Source organism: Danaus plexippus, chromosome 17, assembly GCF_018135715.1.
Source record: "Danaus plexippus chromosome 17, MEX_DaPlex, whole genome shotgun sequence".
Taxonomy (NCBI): Eukaryota; Metazoa; Arthropoda; class Insecta; order Lepidoptera; family Nymphalidae; genus Danaus; species Danaus plexippus.
The window spans coordinates 650,478-668,419 of record NC_083548.1 but is presented as its reverse complement, the minus strand read 5'-3'; the positions used below and the strand labels follow the sequence as shown (position 1 = coordinate 668,419).

Here is a 17,942-nt window from a genome sequence, read left to right as displayed (position 1 = left end):
TCATTCGAATTTGTAGGTACTTGTGAATATCTTAGATATTATAATGAAATGACTTTATATTACGTGTCATTTAGTATAATATAAGACAAAAAAAAGTAAATAGAATTTTCTTTCCGACATAGGGTTGTCTGTTAACATTATCACAGTATTCCGATGAAATACAGAGAGTTTCATACTGTCAGCCACCCAAACGCTACACACTTAAACAGCTAAGTTGCTAGAACAATACCTTGGTATTATTATTACTAAAAATATTTATAAATGCTAAAAGTCATGAAAGGTTCTTATCACGAACAAAACCTATACACAAACAACTATATTTGTATATCCTATTGACTTACACAAAGCCATTGTGTTAACTAGAATCCCTTTTGTTTTGTCACACGGACCGTAGATCGAATTAATTCGACATTGTTCACTAAATGTATCATCCTTATCGTAGATATCTGAAGTTGGTTTTGTTTAGAGGTTTATCTATAGACATCTTTGAGAAGACCTATTAATACTAATCATATTTCCCACATAAAATAGGACTCGTAATATATGTCTATAAAACAGATGTAAATTTTTCAATCAATTCCCCGACTACAAACAATCATTATCTGCCGAGGTTTTAATCTCTTTGTGTGGTAAATATGAAGCAGATTAATTCAACTGTGTCCGCGGCGTTTAGAAATGATAACTGCAATGCGACCTTTCTCTGTTAAATATATTTTAATACAACAACATGTGAATTTATAAATTCTATATATTTTGATGAATATATTGGAACTGTGTTAAGGATGATTATCTGTTAAATATATAGCGGACCTCGTCTCTCCCTCAGCTTGACCTCTTTTTTGGAGCCGTAAATGAAAACCTTTATACATAACACTCAACAACCACATCTTGTATACAGGTTGAGTCTAAACGGCAGACAATTTGAGTCTTTGTAGCGTAGCCCATTTGCTACTTCAAAAGCCTGTGGAAAAAGAAACTGTAGCACTTTCAGTCTAAAACCTTACAATGTCTCACCAGCTATTGACACCAACTTGCTTTTATATCGATTTCTTTAGTTTTAGTATTTCGTTTAGTTTAGTATTATATTTGGAACAGAACGTCACTTTTTCCGTAATCATACTGATCTATTTAACCCCTTTTTTCGATTGTTTATCTTCAATGAGATTCCGTGTGCACATGATCAATAAAGTAACTGTATCATTTTATCAATTATTTATTGATATAGATAAAATTATTTTTATTTATCACAAAATGATCCGTCTAGCTTTATTGCAAGCACATACATTGTCTGCCCAAAATGATCTGTTTCTCGAAATTGTTAAAATAATTTATAAAAAAAAAATATTTTCCATACAAAATGTATAACACAATAAAATTTCGTCGGTAATCGTTCTCATTAAAATTGTCAAATTAAATGATTTTAATTATTACATAACATAAATTGAAGTACAATAATGAATTGCTTTCGATCATTTTTTGATATTTTTTGGTAAAAAAGTGTTTACACACAATGATCTCTTATACATTAAGATTTTACTTTAAATAATACTATTGATAAATGACTGTGAACATAAAAGAAAGAAATGATGAATAGTAAAAACTAAGCAACTATAATTTTCTTTAGAGAAGTCTAAACGAAGTAACGGGTTAACTGAAGATAAAAATTCATTTAGTTTAACTGCATTGACGCGTTAAATCTCCAAAATAAAAAAAGCCAAATGTAAATAGGTATTAACGAAGCAAACATAAAAGTAGTTTTTACTCAAACGATATCTTTAGCGAGGCTTCAGACAAAACCTCGTTTTAAATAAATGCAATTGAAAAATGGCTTAGCGTCGAATTGAAAAGGGAAAAACGAAATTTATACAAGATAAATCTAGCAGTTGGATATTTGTTGCCAAAAATTAACTGATTACTTACTTTGCGTAACATCATTTTCAGAATAGTCAACTATAAATACAAAGTTCGAATATTCATATTTTTTATTTCTTTCTACCGCTTCTATCAGTGTTTTAAAGATTTTCAATTAAATTTTTTATACTGTTTTATCTCACGATGTTTGTAAAGCCGAGGAGCCCCTTTAATGAGTACTTTTAAGTAAACTCAGACCTCTCATGACTTATTCAGAAAAAAGTTATTTAGATTGCAGCTCTCATTTGAGCGCTATTTTTTTTAACCTTATATGTTTATAAAACGAATAAGTTAATTAAATTTTTATGCGCTAATTTTACTAATTTCAAAGAATTATGAATAGAGACTGATATAATTTGATTTGTCCGCTCATATTGATTCTAGCATTAAAATATTTTTGGGAAAGCCTTTTCGTTTTGAATATAACTGAAGTAAATTAATATAATCTCCTGAACTGTCCTATACCATTGGTATTGGTATTGAAAAATACAGTAGTAAGAGTAATAAATACAGAGAAAATTACTTTTCATTGTAATTTTGTAGGGCGAACATTCAGTGCGTTCGTCCCAACCGTTTCTAAAGTCGAGCACGTATAATCGCACGTACAATAAAACAAAAAAAACTGTATTTTTCAATTCGCCCACCTTCATCCTTTGTGTTTCCTTAAAAAATGACGAAACATCTTTTTTATCTATTTTTTATCAGACAATTTTCACTCTGAAGCACATCCTTTGTTCTACTGTCGAGAGAGAACCGCAATATATACGAATTAAGACTTTAAAGCTGGACGCTAAAGATTATTTTGAAACGGCAGCGTCATTTCAGATGTAATGCCCATATAATAGTGGAATGTTACAGAATAAATATATTCTTTAATAAGGACAGACTCTGCGAAGCTTTCTTTGTATAACGTTATAACAGTAAACTAATTTAGCATTGTGTTTATATTTATAACAAACGGATTCTGAATTATTCTAATGACATTTCTAAATTTTTTTGCTTCTCGTCTCCCATTTAATATTTCCTTTGTGATGTTAATATATTTTTGGGGGATTCATTATTATCTGGACATAATAATTTTTTTATAAAAGCTGGCTTAGCTGGTTAGACTTTTACTTTGCCTTATGTTTAAATAATATTAGATTTAAAACATTGCAGCAAGTTTTTTATTTTTGTTAATTTTATAGAACAATTATTACTTGTTAATGCTGAAGGGTCGATACTCTGCTATAATTATTTTTTTATTTTTAGTTTAATAGTAAAATAGAAATGTTCACGGATTGATGTAATAAGCATGTGTGACAAAATCATGCTTGTGTATTATACTTAGTTTAAATTATTTAACGTAGGTATTTCTTACACAATATATATATATATATATATATATATATATATACATATACATGTATATATATATATATATATATTGTGTAATATATATGAATCTCTTTATGCACACTTTCTTCATATAAACATTGTGTCTGTTAAAATCTACTTTTACTTTAATTCTTTTACAAATGTGTAGTATCAATAAAATGTATGTATTTATTGCAGATTTCTTCTCTACCCTAGCAATGACAAGTCACAAGAGTATCAACGGACAAGAGGATGAATATATAGAAGTAATGGGGCGACGCGGGCAAAGTCGGTCACCGTAGCGTTGTTTAGTGTAGGCATTGAGAAGATTTAAGTAAGTACTTACGTATTAAAAGCTTCAATTGAAATATTCGTATAATAATAACAAAGACGAAGAGGTTCTGTTGAAATGCTCGCTATAGCTAATTTATATCCGAGGCTTGCCAATTTCGATTGTCATTCCACTCGAACCGTAAGTTGGCAATCTTTGTAAAAGTTTCGTTCGAACAGAAATGAATCTTCTCAACACGGATGCGGAAAACCGCGTGGTGTTGAACGTCGGAGGAATCCGACACGAAACTTACAAGGCCACCTTGAAGAAGATTCCCGCGACGCGCCTCTCCCGGCTCACGGAGGCTCTAGCTAACTACGACCCCGTTCTCAATGAATACTTCTTCGACAGACACCCTGGCGTGTTCGCACAAGTCCTGAATTATTACAGGTAACAACATTTGATAACGTTTTTCAATCACGTCACACTGACAATGTAGTGCTCTGAAAAGGATAGAATTAATTTCTTACATGAAACGAATTAGTTTTAATAAATAAAATTGCAAATTAATTAAATTTTTGAATAATTATATCAATTATAAGCACATAAATTTGTAGATGCAAAGTGATTTTACTTGAAGAGATAACCGCTATCACGAATAAAACTGTAAAAAGGACAGAATTTGTCTTTAAACATTTTCTCACTGTAAGAATTTAATACCTTAATTAGTCACTTAACACGGTGCATTCGAAGTTCTCGAAACACTTTAGTATATTGTCGTCAGCACCTCACATTATTCATTAGTTGTTATCAATATAAATAAAACTAATATTTACGAATCACTATTTTTTATTTTATTATTTTAAAACTGCTTACTCTCGAAGTTCCAGTTTCTGTAAAACAACCGTGATCACGGGCGGACGAGATCAGAAATTTTAAAATGTAAAGAAGCTTTAATACAATAAAATAACGCGTTATAATCAGAAAATATTAGTTTTGTTTAAATGAATACTCGCGAAAGTGTTTGATCTTATTATTTGTTACCAATACGTTATCAAAACCTACACTAACCTCCTTTCTCCAAATAAGATATTATGTAAAAATTCTAAAAAAAAATCCGAATTACCTAATTTTCTAATTGAAATAAAGATAAAGGCACTTCAAATATACATTTAATAAAAAGCTAGAACAAAACAGTCTGACACATCATAATTTAAACAGAGCAACAATTCAGTTGTTTTCAAAGTATTCTCGGCTTGAATGCATTAAGGAATTAATTGATTGTTTTCTAGAACAAAATATTTCAAATATACTTCAATTACTTAACATACAATAATAGGATGGTTAAAATAATGTTTTTATTCATTGAGATTAGACGTCACTTTAAGGAATATATTATTTAAAAAAAGCAGCACGTGATAGACTTCTGTTGTACAAACATGATATACTTTTATAAACACTGATGCCTTCCAAACAATTTCTCTCTTAAATAATGAGCCAAACTCCTTGTCAAAACTAAAAAATATGTACCTAAACTTTACACAATATAATTTATTTCGATAAAACAACACCTTTTATTCTCTAAGGGTTCCTACTGTTGAGGTCCAAATTAATTTTATTGATAAGGGCTAGACAGTTCGTTTGTTTAGAACCTTGATATTGAGGTCAACTGTTATAGGATACTGCGTGTATTTATACGTGTTCAAGACTGTGTGTGATTTCTATTTACGATGAATCGACTTACTTAAAATAAGGAATAGTGTAAAGCGATTATCTTAATCTTATTCCTAAATACGTTATGATAATATACGAATTTATAAATTAAGTAACATATGAAAAGGTGATCTGATATCACCTCACAATTATGCTAAGGATTGACTCATACAAATTGTGTCTGTTGAGCCGTATGTACGTACAATTTTATACATGTCCGCTATGAATGTCAAATTATATCCGTACCGTCTTGAGTTGTATCGTCTGACAATAAATAAACAATGCATCTCTATTGATTTATTATCACAGCCGAGTTTAAAGTTTGCTGAAGGATTTCATTTTGACGGATTTATAACTGTGTCCGTCATCTTAAATAGCCGTGGAGATCATAGAGCTTTATATTCTACGGACGATAAATTTAATGATCCAGATAAATTTTTAGTTTTATCTGACTTTATAGACTGAAAAACATAAATTTTATATCTTCTCTTGTATTAAATATACATAAGCATTTAATGCCAAATATAAAATTTTATTGTATTATAGCGAAAACTATATTCAGTTCCAGTTGAAACTAGATTTTATTCTGAGCATAATTTGCGTTCGTTAACTCAGAGTGGTATGTTGGTAAGTAACAGAAAAATAAAATAAAATGTTCTTCAGACAAAAACTAGTACAAAATTACACTTTTTTATATTCTGCTAATGAAATAATTTAAATGGATTAGCATCAAGAATAGAAACGAATAAAGAAAGTAACGAATAATATTTTGAATTTTAAATTAACCTATATATATTTGGCCACGTCGGATTAGAGTAAACCGTTAATTAATGCGGAAATAACGCAGAAAAGAGGTCCATTAAGCTCCATCAACAGAACTGAGGACAAATTGACACGATTAATGACTGTCAAATTTCACATTATTATATCGATAAAATGTTTTAGGTTTTCACAAGGCAACATTTTGCATAGATATCAATCGATATTTTGTTTCTAAAGACTTCTTATAGCAGCCCTGCCCCTATTTATACGATATTTTTTTCATAATAAATTGTACTTCAATGGACGACCGGACTGAAACTGAAACAACAAAAATTACAAAATTTATGAAAAAGTATCCAGCTAAGACAAAGAGAGAAGTTTATTTATAAATTTTAAATAACACCTACAAGTTTTCTTCAACTTTATATCTAACTTTTTAATTCTGAATGAAAGTTTTGAAAAATATTTTATATTTCTCTGAGAATATTTCTTGTTATTATGAAAACTAAAATTCTCGAGGAAAAGTATAACTTTTCTTAATAATGGAGCTCTAGGGTTCAACTGAAGGATTTATCTTACATATATACTAGTACTAAACAAGGTTGGATATGATCGTTTCCTCATCATTATTATCTTGGTTAAGGAATAATGGGTGTCCCATTATATCTCGAGAACGAATGTTTTAATACTTGTGTTCTGAATAGAAAGCTTTTAAGTACTTCTGAAGTTTAAATCTCAATACGTAAACATGTACTAATTGAAATCATATTTGCCGACTCCCAGAACCTTAAGTCCCTTTTTGATTGACAGGTTTAAAACTTTCTCCACACAGCTGTACAAATTATTATTTTATTAAAACACAGTCACAATGACTATTTAATTATGATATTTTATCCCCAGGGGAGACTACTCGGTCGAGCGTCCATTTTGGATTTGTTAACGTTATGTTAAAATAATGACACTTGGTTTTTGAATTCACGAAAGGCTGGGCTTGACATAACTAAACACGTTGGCAGCAACGTTACTTTACTTTAAAATTACTATCATGTGTTTTGATATTTAGTATAAAGGAAATAGTTCAGTATCTATTCATTTATTATATATTTATTTAGTTCTGATTAAAATCAATCAATCCAAGAATAAGCTCAGTAAAAATCAGTTATTAGAGAAAAGCTTTTGATAATTTTTTAAAATTTCATTTACTAACTTTATACTTCGATTAATATCATGTCACAATATAATATACTTTTTTCTATTCATATATTTTATGCACTTATAAAAAAACATTATACAATGTGGAACTGTTTTATTATAGATACTACGTAAATATAATTGCCTTACTCATAAAAGAAGGTTGGGATCGATAAACAGCTATGAAACAACAACTATGTAGGTCAGTCAGTCAGAAACTGTGAAATCAATTTAAATTTCACAGTCAGTGAACTGAAATACAAACTCATCAGTCTAAATCGATACATACACTCATATACGTATATATATCTATATGTATTATGTGTGAGTGTTACAATACAAAGTCAAGCGTTGTGATTAATTGCCAAACTACAGTTGAGGCAACTGGCTCAAAATACAAAAAAACGTGGATCTAGATCATAATGCTTCTCTTTTTGAACTCGGAACTTATTGAATATAGTCGGTTACTTTACTATTTTTTTATTTACGTACTAAAAAGGTAAAACTAACTCCATCAAGTTCTAGCATGAATCTCATATATAAAAAAAAATATTATCACTAAATTGAAATAGTTATTTTGTAGAGAATATTTAATATTAGCCATAAATTTGTTTCTGCAGGACAGGTAAGCTGCATTATCCAACGGATGTGTGTGGACCCTTATTTGAAGAAGAGCTGGAATTTTGGGGGTTAGACGCCAACCAAGTAGAACCTTGTTGCTGGATGACCTACACACAGGTATACATTAACTAAACTGACAAATATTTATCTACAACATATGATTTAGTTACCAAGACGTCTGACATTTTAAATCTATCTCATCTAGACGAGACAGAACAAAATATTGAAACATATTAACAAACTCAAATAAAAACATTATATCTGTTTAATTGTAAAGTTACTTTCAACAACAATTATTTTACACACATAGTATAAATACACTGAAATCTTGATAACAGTAGTAAGTACTAGACCACACTGTCACTATTTAATTAGTTTATCAGAGTCGTCAGAGACGCGTTGATATCTTAGTATATTCTGGCCGTACGGCCTTGTATACACGAATAGAATCGTATTAAATACAATTAAATTAAAATATGACATCAAGTATTTCAACAATATTAAAATATAAAATTATTTCACACTGAAACGACCGAATTTCCCATTACCAGATATTAAATAATTTTTAATCATAGCAAATATTTCTCGTCACGTTTAAATGAAAAATATATTTCTATACCTCAATAAACTCGTTCAATATTCATTCATAATAAAATATAAATTGTAAGTACTGAAAAGAACTCATCAACACCTATTTCTATGGCCATTGAAAACATCCCAGGAGACGTTTCAGCCGTTACAATACATCCACAGAATGAACCCTGAATAACTTGGGTTTTAATAATGAAAGGAAAAACTCGTGTTATCCTCTAGAATACATCTCCCAGCATAAATTACAAAATAATTACATTGTAAAATTAATACTATATTTAAAAAACATTTACTTAAACACAATGAATAGTTGTTCGCATTATTTTATATTAAGTTTTAACATCAATGCTTAAAATAAGTCTCGAACTCTCATTTGCAAAGATTGTTAAAGATAATTAGCCACTTCATTATAATAATTTGAATCAGTATAGAGGACTTCAGTTTAATATCCACTTTATATCAAATTGTACCAGAATAGGGCTGGATAAAATAGAAATTGGTAGTGTATAGCAGAGAAACCGAAAAGTAGTAACCAAGACCAATCTGTCGAAAACTGTTCAAGCATTAAGAACGAAAGTTTTACACATCCCAAACTTACACAACTCCCTGTAACGATTTATCACACGACTGGCTTATTGGATTTGACCGCTATCATCACAAAATGGCCATAAAACTAGAAGTTTTACAATTCTATTTTTGAAACTAAATATTTTATTATACATACATTAAAATAATCGTATTGAATGCGAGATTTAACCACAACTCCGTCATTCCAAAGTAAACAAATCCAGGTTTTCATTATAATTTAATATTTTTTTTATAAATCATAACAGCATAAAACCGTAGCATTTCTCATATAAGGTATATGAAAGCACTGTATAACAAGCTACTGCTAGCATGAACGCAGAAATAAAGAATTCAATGTGAAGGAAAGTATGAAAAACGTTAGAATAGGAAATATTAACTTTTAAATTTATTTTTATATTCATAAATATAATATTAATTAAAATACATTTTTTTTTAAATTAATATTTAATATTAATGTAAATTTATATTTATTTTATTAATTGCTTTCATTTGTTTTTTTTTTATGCCAAAGGAATTGTTTATTTATTTACACATTTAATATACCGAATACTCAAAAAATTCGATACAGAATGGAAAGCTCAATTTCAAAAAGTATTATTAAATTAGTTTTTCTATGAATAGTTTACACAATCAAACATTAAATCTTTGGTTATACGAGAAATATGGTTCAATTATAAGACTACGTCATTAACTTTTTGGACATAACATAAAAAATATTACATTAGGAACGTTCTCAATTTTTTACCAAAGAAATACTATAAATTATTAAATATCTAACTCCTAAAAATCTTAATAATCTAAAAATATAATCTAACTCCTAAAAATCTTAATCCCAAGACATGTAAGATTTTTGACAAATCAATTTTGTGGTTACATTTAACTCTATTGAAACTGTGACATAAATTTAATTAAAGATTGCCAATACAGATAGAAAATGTTGCAATAAAGTCACGCCGAAGGTCAAGGGCAGGTTTATATTTAGTCTATATTATTGTGAAAGTGTATCTGAATGTCTATTTAAATATCAAAGTTGAACGTCAATTTACATTTTATCGTTATATAAACGACTTAAAATTTTGTCGGATTCAGAAATTTTGGCTTTGTACATATTTATAAACCAGCCCTTTAGATTACTTCACTTATCTTAAAATTTATTTGAGTAAATATATTTGTTTATCCTCTTTATTTAGCATCGAGATACACAAGAAACTCTGGCAGTGCTAGATCGTTTGGATCTCGATACGGAGAAGCCTTCTGACGAGGAGGTGGCGAGGAAATTCGGATTTGAAGATGATTACTATAACGGCACAGTGTCCTGGTGGCAACAACTGAAGCCTCAAATGTGGTCTCTATTTGACGAACCTTACAGCTCGAACGCGGCTAAGGTAATTCCTATAAGTTGATATTATAATTTCTTTTCGTATATTACCGAGATATATGTATATAGAAACAACAATTAATAACATCAGGATTAGGAGCTATATGTATTTTTATTTAATTATTTTTAAAAATAGTTAATAAGAATCAAATACCTTTTTAAAAATACCCTTAGTCAATTAAAATATACTGAAAGTAAAAAGGGTGAATTACTTAAGTCCAACTTACTGAGTCACTAAGTTACTTATTATATTACGTTTAATTTTTATTACATTATGATTATAAATAATAAAAAATAGCCACCCAACAATAAATGTCGGAACGAGAGATCCATTAACGACATTACAAGTGTTTTAAATATTTATACCATTACTTCCTCTTATAAATTCATTAACGTCCGAGTACACTCTAAAAGAAAATTGTAATCCTTTGACTTTATGAAGTTATTAACAGGGCAAGAGTTTTATAGGGTCACTTTTCAATTCAAATTTATGTAGATAGTATTAATTAACACGGTAGCCTTCCTTTGTTTTTGATATTGCAGAAATAGAGGGTAGGTGGAATTCCTAATTGAATCATTCCGGAGTTATATTGTACGGTATTTGTAAGAGTGTGTTATTTATTTAAAACTTAAATGGTTCTCATGTCAATTTCTGCACCAATATGGAGAAAAGCCTTTGATATTGGTACAAAGTAAAAAATAATTATAAGAATATTACAAAATGAACAAAAAAGTAGTTTGCGGGCAAGTTGCGGTCGGAAAACGGGAGGAGGTGAATTTTTTATGAGCGAAAATCGGTTTATCTTGATTTCTGACAAAAATTTGTAGGAAATTCGTAGAACTACAACTTTGGAATTTACGATTTTTCTTATAACCTCAAAGTTTATTTGAAAATTTAAATAATTAAATTCTTTGTTTTCCATTTTTATCTCATGTTTTGTTTTTACTTTCCATGTTATTCCCCCTACATATGAAAGTTAAGATACTAATTAATGAACTTATTTAATTTCGAATACCCACTTAAATTTCAATCGGAAATTGTCTCATCCATATATCTTGTTTTCAAAAAAGTCTAGTTTTCATTAACAAAAGTTTTTCTTTTCAGATTATCGGTGTGATATCTGTGTTTTTTATTTGTGTATCAATAATATCATTCTGTCTAAAAACGCACCCGGATATGAGAGTGCCAGTGATCAGAAACTACACAGTGACAACCGCTAATCAAACCCAAAGTTGGGCATTGGACAAAGTGCAAACAAATGCCCACATAGCGTTCTTTTACATCGAGTGTGTGTGCAACGCGTGGTTTACTCTTGAAATCCTCGTCAGATTCATATCGTCGCCTAATAAGTGCGAATTCGTAAAATCATCCGTCAACATCATAGATTACATAGCAACAATGAGCTTCTACATAGATTTGATTCTTCAGAAGTACGCCTCCCACGTAGAGAATGCTGACATTCTGGAGTTCTTTTCCATCATCCGAATCATGAGGCTTTTTAAATTGACCCGACATTCGTCCGGCCTTAAGATACTTATTCAGACATTTAGAGCGTCAGCGAAGGAGTTGACATTGTTAGTGTTTTTCCTGGTGCTCGGAATTGTAATTTTTGCCAGTCTCGTGTATTATGCTGAGAGAATACAAACGAATCCACATAACGACTTTAACAGCATACCATTGGGATTGTGGTGGGCGCTAGTTACCATGACAACTGTAGGCTATGGTGACATGGCTCCGAAAACATATGTCGGTATGTTTGTCGGCGCCCTGTGCGCGTTGGCTGGTGTAAGTTGTTTGAATTTAATGAAAATTAAATAATGATGGTGATTATCAATTATAATTTCTGAATTCTTTACAAAGGTGTTGACGATAGCTCTGCCGGTGCCGGTCATCGTCTCTAACTTCGCCATGTACTATTCACATACTCAAGCTAGGGCAAAACTGCCAAAGAAGAGGCGAAGAGTTATTAACGTAGAACCGACGAGACCACCATTACGTAAGTTCCTTTCAGAATTATTAATCCGGAATGCACTGACTGATATTCCGAAGATAAATCAGTATGCCTAGATGAATCGTTTTACAGAAACTTTTAGCCAATAATATTTGGATATGAAGTTAATGGCTCATTTTATTTAATAATCAAAATTAGGAGCGCCGGGAATTCCAGGTGGCCCAGCAGGTCCAATTGCACCTGGTATGGGTCCGCAAGCTGTGAACAGAAGAATGAATGCAATTAAAACAAATCATCCGAAAGATATGATGGGACCTAATATGGGTAAGTATAAAGAAAAAGAGAAAAATAAATAAAACTTAAATAAAAGCTTACTGTAAATAGTATCAGTAAACATAATAAAAATTTTCTTTCTAATAATAGAAAAATAAATAAATAAATAAGTGTTACTAAATCAAAATTAATCTTAAAAATTTTAGAACTTTTCAGCACAACAAAATTGGCACAAAGAAAGCATACCAAAATTCATTTCAAATACGACTGAACATGACAACTAACTCTCAATAAAAAAGTGGACCTACAAAATTTCTCATAACATTTTCAGTTTAGGCCAAAATATACGTCAAAATTTATCCATATTTCTTATGCGTATGGTTTAACTGAAGGTGTTTTATAGATAGTTATATAGAACATCACAACTAACAATTTAAGGGATATTTTTAGCTTCGTTATATCTAATTTTATATTTTCTCGTTACTTCTAATTAAATCACATTAAACTAAACAGTTTACAGAAACCAAACTACATGTAATTGTTTTTTATATTCCAAGGCTAAGGATAAATAATAATTTATATAGAATAAAAAAAGATTATTTATACTCCTTAGTCATCAATCAATCATAGTCTATGATTAATAGAATCTTTGTGAACATTTACTTATTATGAGTGAATCTTAGATAAATTTGGATGCTAAAATTATCCCTGGAATGTATAATAACTTTAGGAGCTCACAAAACTAACAGCTTATGCAGTGTAATCCTCCACAGATGGTGATCGTAGCGAGCTTGAAGCTATGATCCAAACAACACCAAACAACTGCAAAAGAAAAAATTTAAATATGCTTTAAAAAGCGACACTGGCTGGCTCCGGGAACGGGCTTAATATGTCGCCTGCACAAACGGAATTAGCTTATGGGAATGTTATATAAACACTAACAATCATTAACTCACTTTGCACATAACAAGGCATCTTCAAGCAGCACACGGATCCATAGGTCCCATTGCCTCATCCATAAGGAGGAAGGTTCGGATTTCAATGTTGTGTGGGGCCTATAATGTAGTTTAGCTGCTTGGCTGCTTGTGTTTATACTGTTCTAGTTCTTAGACCATTACTCACTACACCCAGTTCTAGCCTTTTGAAAGACTACGTTACATTACTCTCTAACCACCAAGTTTTATACTTCTCACATACAGTAAAAATATCTTTTACAACACTAGCATTTTTCTACTCTTGTATTACTTTATAATTTTTAATGTTTCATAGTCCAGTGTTATTTCAGGGAATCTCTTCAATACTTCGACTATTTGTAAGTCCACACCTCAACCAGATCAGGCACCTCTCAATACGGCGGTACAAGTGTAAAATCAACATTTACAATGGTACTTACTATAAGAACTGTTATATGAAAAAAATATTAATATATCGAATAAAATAAATCAATAATTGTACATATAATATATGAATGTATGTATTTATAATCTAACAGTTCATAAAGTGGGTACTACCAGAACTCGTAACACCTAACTACATTATTAAATGACGGCTATAGCGATTATTATTCATATGAATATTACATTGGAAGTAGAGTACAAAGTCTGTTTTAAGTGTCGCCACATTGATAAGTTGTTATTTGAATGAAGTCTAAACATAAAATATTTTGTATCCCACTCAAAATTTTATTAACAGGATCTGATGATAAGCTCTCAAAAATAAATGTAAATAGACCCTCATTCATCTTACATTTAAATAGTCATTAATGTTTGAAATATAGCAGTGGGCCAAAGTTATCCTTTATGATGGATTCATCTCTAATGAGACTAAATTTCTGGGGATCCTGAATAATTAACGCGATAGTTGTCATGAAACTATACACACTCGCCATTTTGTATGAAAGCTACATTGTACATGTGTTTTTCTTCGTTGTTGAGTTGAAATGTCAGCGTCCGTTTTCTTTGTGACGTCACTGTGAATGGGCGTAGAGTAGAAATATTCATTAAGCCTCACGTTCGTGTTATACAGAACGTTTTCATAAAATAATTTAACTTTGGTGTTTACGCAATATGTTTTCGCATTGTCAGCATGGAGACTTCAGTAACAGTTTTTGTGTACCAGTGTTTGTCTTTTATATTTTTAATCACAATTAAATTACTGCACCAATTTTATTATTTTATTAATGCTTGTGTTTTCAACAGTCGCCAGCCTAATGCCAGGAATGGATTTAACGGTTGCCACTCGTCTTACCCCAAGTCCCCGGGATATAAGTCCAGCTCTGGCTTTAGCGATACCAATGATGAAGTCTGTAAACATAGTCCCAGCGCAATGCTTCGACAATATGGCGTATAATAGCGAAAAAATAGAAGATAAATCTAAAAATGAGAGCAACAGCACAAGTAGACAAGATAGTATTGAGAGCAGTAACACTGTGAAAGCAAATAATTATAGCAATGAATATGAAAAATGCGAAGAAAAAACGGATGCACGTACCCCTTTGTTAAGAGACCACAAAATCGAATCTCTAGATGAGACAAAACTAAGAGACAACAAAGTAGAAAAAAGAAAATCATCGGCTTCTACGTAAATAAAAAAATAATAATATACGATTGTGATTATTAAGGTAAAAGCTACTTGACTAAGATTACCACAATGGTTGAAATTAACATATTGGGAAACTATCGCATTCGGATATTAATATTATTTTGTTGGTCTGTAGTAAACTGAATATTTACCAGATTATCCAGGGCACATTTTTAAAACATTACTAAGGGATTTTTTTTTGTACTTTTTGTCGTTATTTTTAAATTTTGAATTGACTTCGAACCACGATTTTAAAGGCTTTATGCATATTTAAGTACATTTTAACTTTTAAAGTTCCTATATTATTTCATAAATTGATTTTGGCTATACTTCTAAAACTAAACTTTTTTAAACATTTTCATAATTTTTTTTTGATCATCTGTCATTTTATTATTAAAAGTTATTAGATTCAGAACAATAAAATTGTTATGCGATCAACTATAGCGGTTGGTTCAAATCATTTTCGTCACCTCTGAGTTTCTTCTCGAACAGAAAAAATATTCTACACAAATAATATGAACAATTTAAATACGAAATTTAATCGAATGAAAATTAATAATTATAAATAAATTAAATTAACATACGTTCTGTGAATAAATTTTACAGCGTCTTTAATATAAAACTTTTGTCATATCATTATTCTTTCGCCAAATACATAATAAAGTCTCCATCGAGTTGTTCGCTACCATATACACCTTAGCATCGAGTGAGTGTCTAGTATTAACGTTATAGTCATTGAATATTTTATATAGAAGCAATATTCAAAACATATTTTAAATGATTCGATGTTATTCAGCTGTATTCTACACAGATATTATGTCATTCGACCATTAGTAGATTATATTACTATATATTAATATTAGGTACTAATAAACAGTCCATATTGATAATTGCTTGTTACGTGTACAAAATCGAAAAGTCTTAACGTAGTTTTGAGATAACGTTCAAAATGATCATTTGAAATGATGAAAGTGAAGCAAAATGAATACGGAACAAGCAATTTCTTAGTGAAAAATAAAAATATAGATCATTGTATATAAAACTATTAGCATTAATAATTTTATATCTCAACAGTTATTCTAATCACTAGAAACATATCATCGGCACTTCGTTCTTGGTGTAATTATTTTTGTATTAAAATATCATAATCATAGCATAAGATTAGCTAGTTACAAATTAAACGCATAACGAAAGCTTCTCTATCGTGTCTACGATCTACCGACGGACAAAAATTGCCCGGCGATGGATTTTATATGAATGTACTGTCCATTAAGATTATAGTTATTCTAGATAATTGGGTTGTAACTATGTTGTAGCTTCCTCTATCTTAGAATATCCGTTTGAATAATATATATAGATTAGAATTTAAAATGTTAATAAATATTACCTACGAAATGTAATTTAACCCACGCTTAATTAAAATCATTACGTTTGGCATCATTGGCGATTAGTATTTTATTTATTATTGAAATCTTTCTTAGTAACAAGAAAGCATTAGCATGAAATGCAATAATGTTTCAACCGTCATTTATATCACTGTTTCATTATATGTATGTATGTATGTGTAGACATATTATATTAATGATATTGTAATCATTATACCGATTAGTGAGATTTTTGATGATAACTTATCATTTAATGTCATCGTGTCTTAAGTGTATCTGAATATTTATTTTGCTATATCCTATTAAGAGCTGTTTGTGAGTATAGTGGACCATTGTTATGATATCTTATAAGACAAATACGATGTATTATAAAAATATTTAATTATTAATTTCAATATTGTTGTTTTAAACAGTGGTATGCCCGATTATTTCTCATATAATTGTTACCTTTACTAACTTAAATTCAATTGTTTACAGACAAATTGATATTTCAAACAACACTGTGTGTCGAGTCCATAGTTAGGTTAATTTAGATATTTCTGTTTTATCGAAATTCAGTACAAAAACGAGAACAAACGAAATATTAGTATTAAATTACCAATACTCGAACGTGTGTGTACCATAATACTTTTTTGTGGCTATTTCTTACTTTGTTACGGCACAAAAATATATTAAGTGAGGCTTACAGTAAGCGAACAGGGCTTGTATCTTATTGTATAGCATTCTATATACATACATTATATACAATTATGAACAATACGACTACATATATAAAATATTGTTCATTAAATATTCAAAAGTAATTTGTGGTTTTAATTATCATCCCTATAGAATATAGAATAAGAAAGAATATATAGAAAACTAAAGTATAAAATTGATAAAAAAATATATTTTTTTAAATTTAATATGAAATTATTTGTCCTGAATTCTTGTGGTCAATTTTATTTATTCATAATTTTTCTGGACGTGAGCAAGATTTTAAAATTAATTAAGAATAAACGTATTTCAGCCATTAAACATTCTAATAAAGAACATACTTATAACATTGATCTAAACTTATTATGAGAATGTATTAACTTTATTGAATCCTAAGATTATTTTTTTTTTCAAACAAAAGGCTAGAAATAGTTCTTTAATATCATACTAATCAAGTATGTTACTGTAAGTCTGTTAACCCACGTACTGTAAGTATGTTAACCCACGTTGGGAGAGTGGAGGTCAGCTTTAATCGTATCTGGTGGCTTAAAAATATCTATAAATGCATTACCGCCTAAATTTCATAGAAACAAAATTATACTTTTAATATTTTTAAATAAATTAGTGACTATACAGCTATACAACATGTGATCAAAATTACATATACGTACTCT

At 29.8% G+C, this 17,942-nt stretch overlaps 1 protein-coding gene across 6 annotated transcripts in view; it reads left to right on the top strand.

Moving 5' to 3' along the window:
- Window positions 1-17,373, top strand: part of LOC116771177 (potassium voltage-gated channel protein Shaw-like) — a 47,901-nt gene extending 30,528 nt beyond the window's left edge. Inside the window, exons 2-10 of one of the 6 annotated variants that reach the window (XR_004353581.2) lie at window positions 3,466-3,601; window positions 3,778-3,988; window positions 7,825-7,942; window positions 10,195-10,389; window positions 11,488-12,168; window positions 12,244-12,379; window positions 12,533-12,658; window positions 13,381-13,636; window positions 14,806-14,944. Coding sequence is in view for 4 of the 6 variants with exons in the window: in XM_032662946.2 (XP_032518837.1) it covers window positions 3,780-3,988; window positions 7,825-7,942; window positions 10,195-10,389; window positions 11,488-12,168; window positions 12,244-12,379; window positions 12,533-12,658; window positions 14,806-15,191 (1,851 nt within the window). In the remaining 2 variants the exon portion in view is untranslated. Of the gene's footprint in view, window positions 1-3,465; window positions 3,602-3,777; window positions 3,989-7,824; window positions 7,943-10,194; window positions 10,390-11,487; window positions 12,169-12,243; window positions 12,380-12,532; window positions 12,659-13,380; window positions 13,993-14,805 lie in introns of those variants that run through there. The other 5 variants (XR_009752977.1, XM_032662947.2, XM_032662949.2 and 2 more) reach the window with 5 other exon arrangements.
- The last annotated feature ends 569 nt before the right edge of the window (window positions 17,374-17,942 follow it).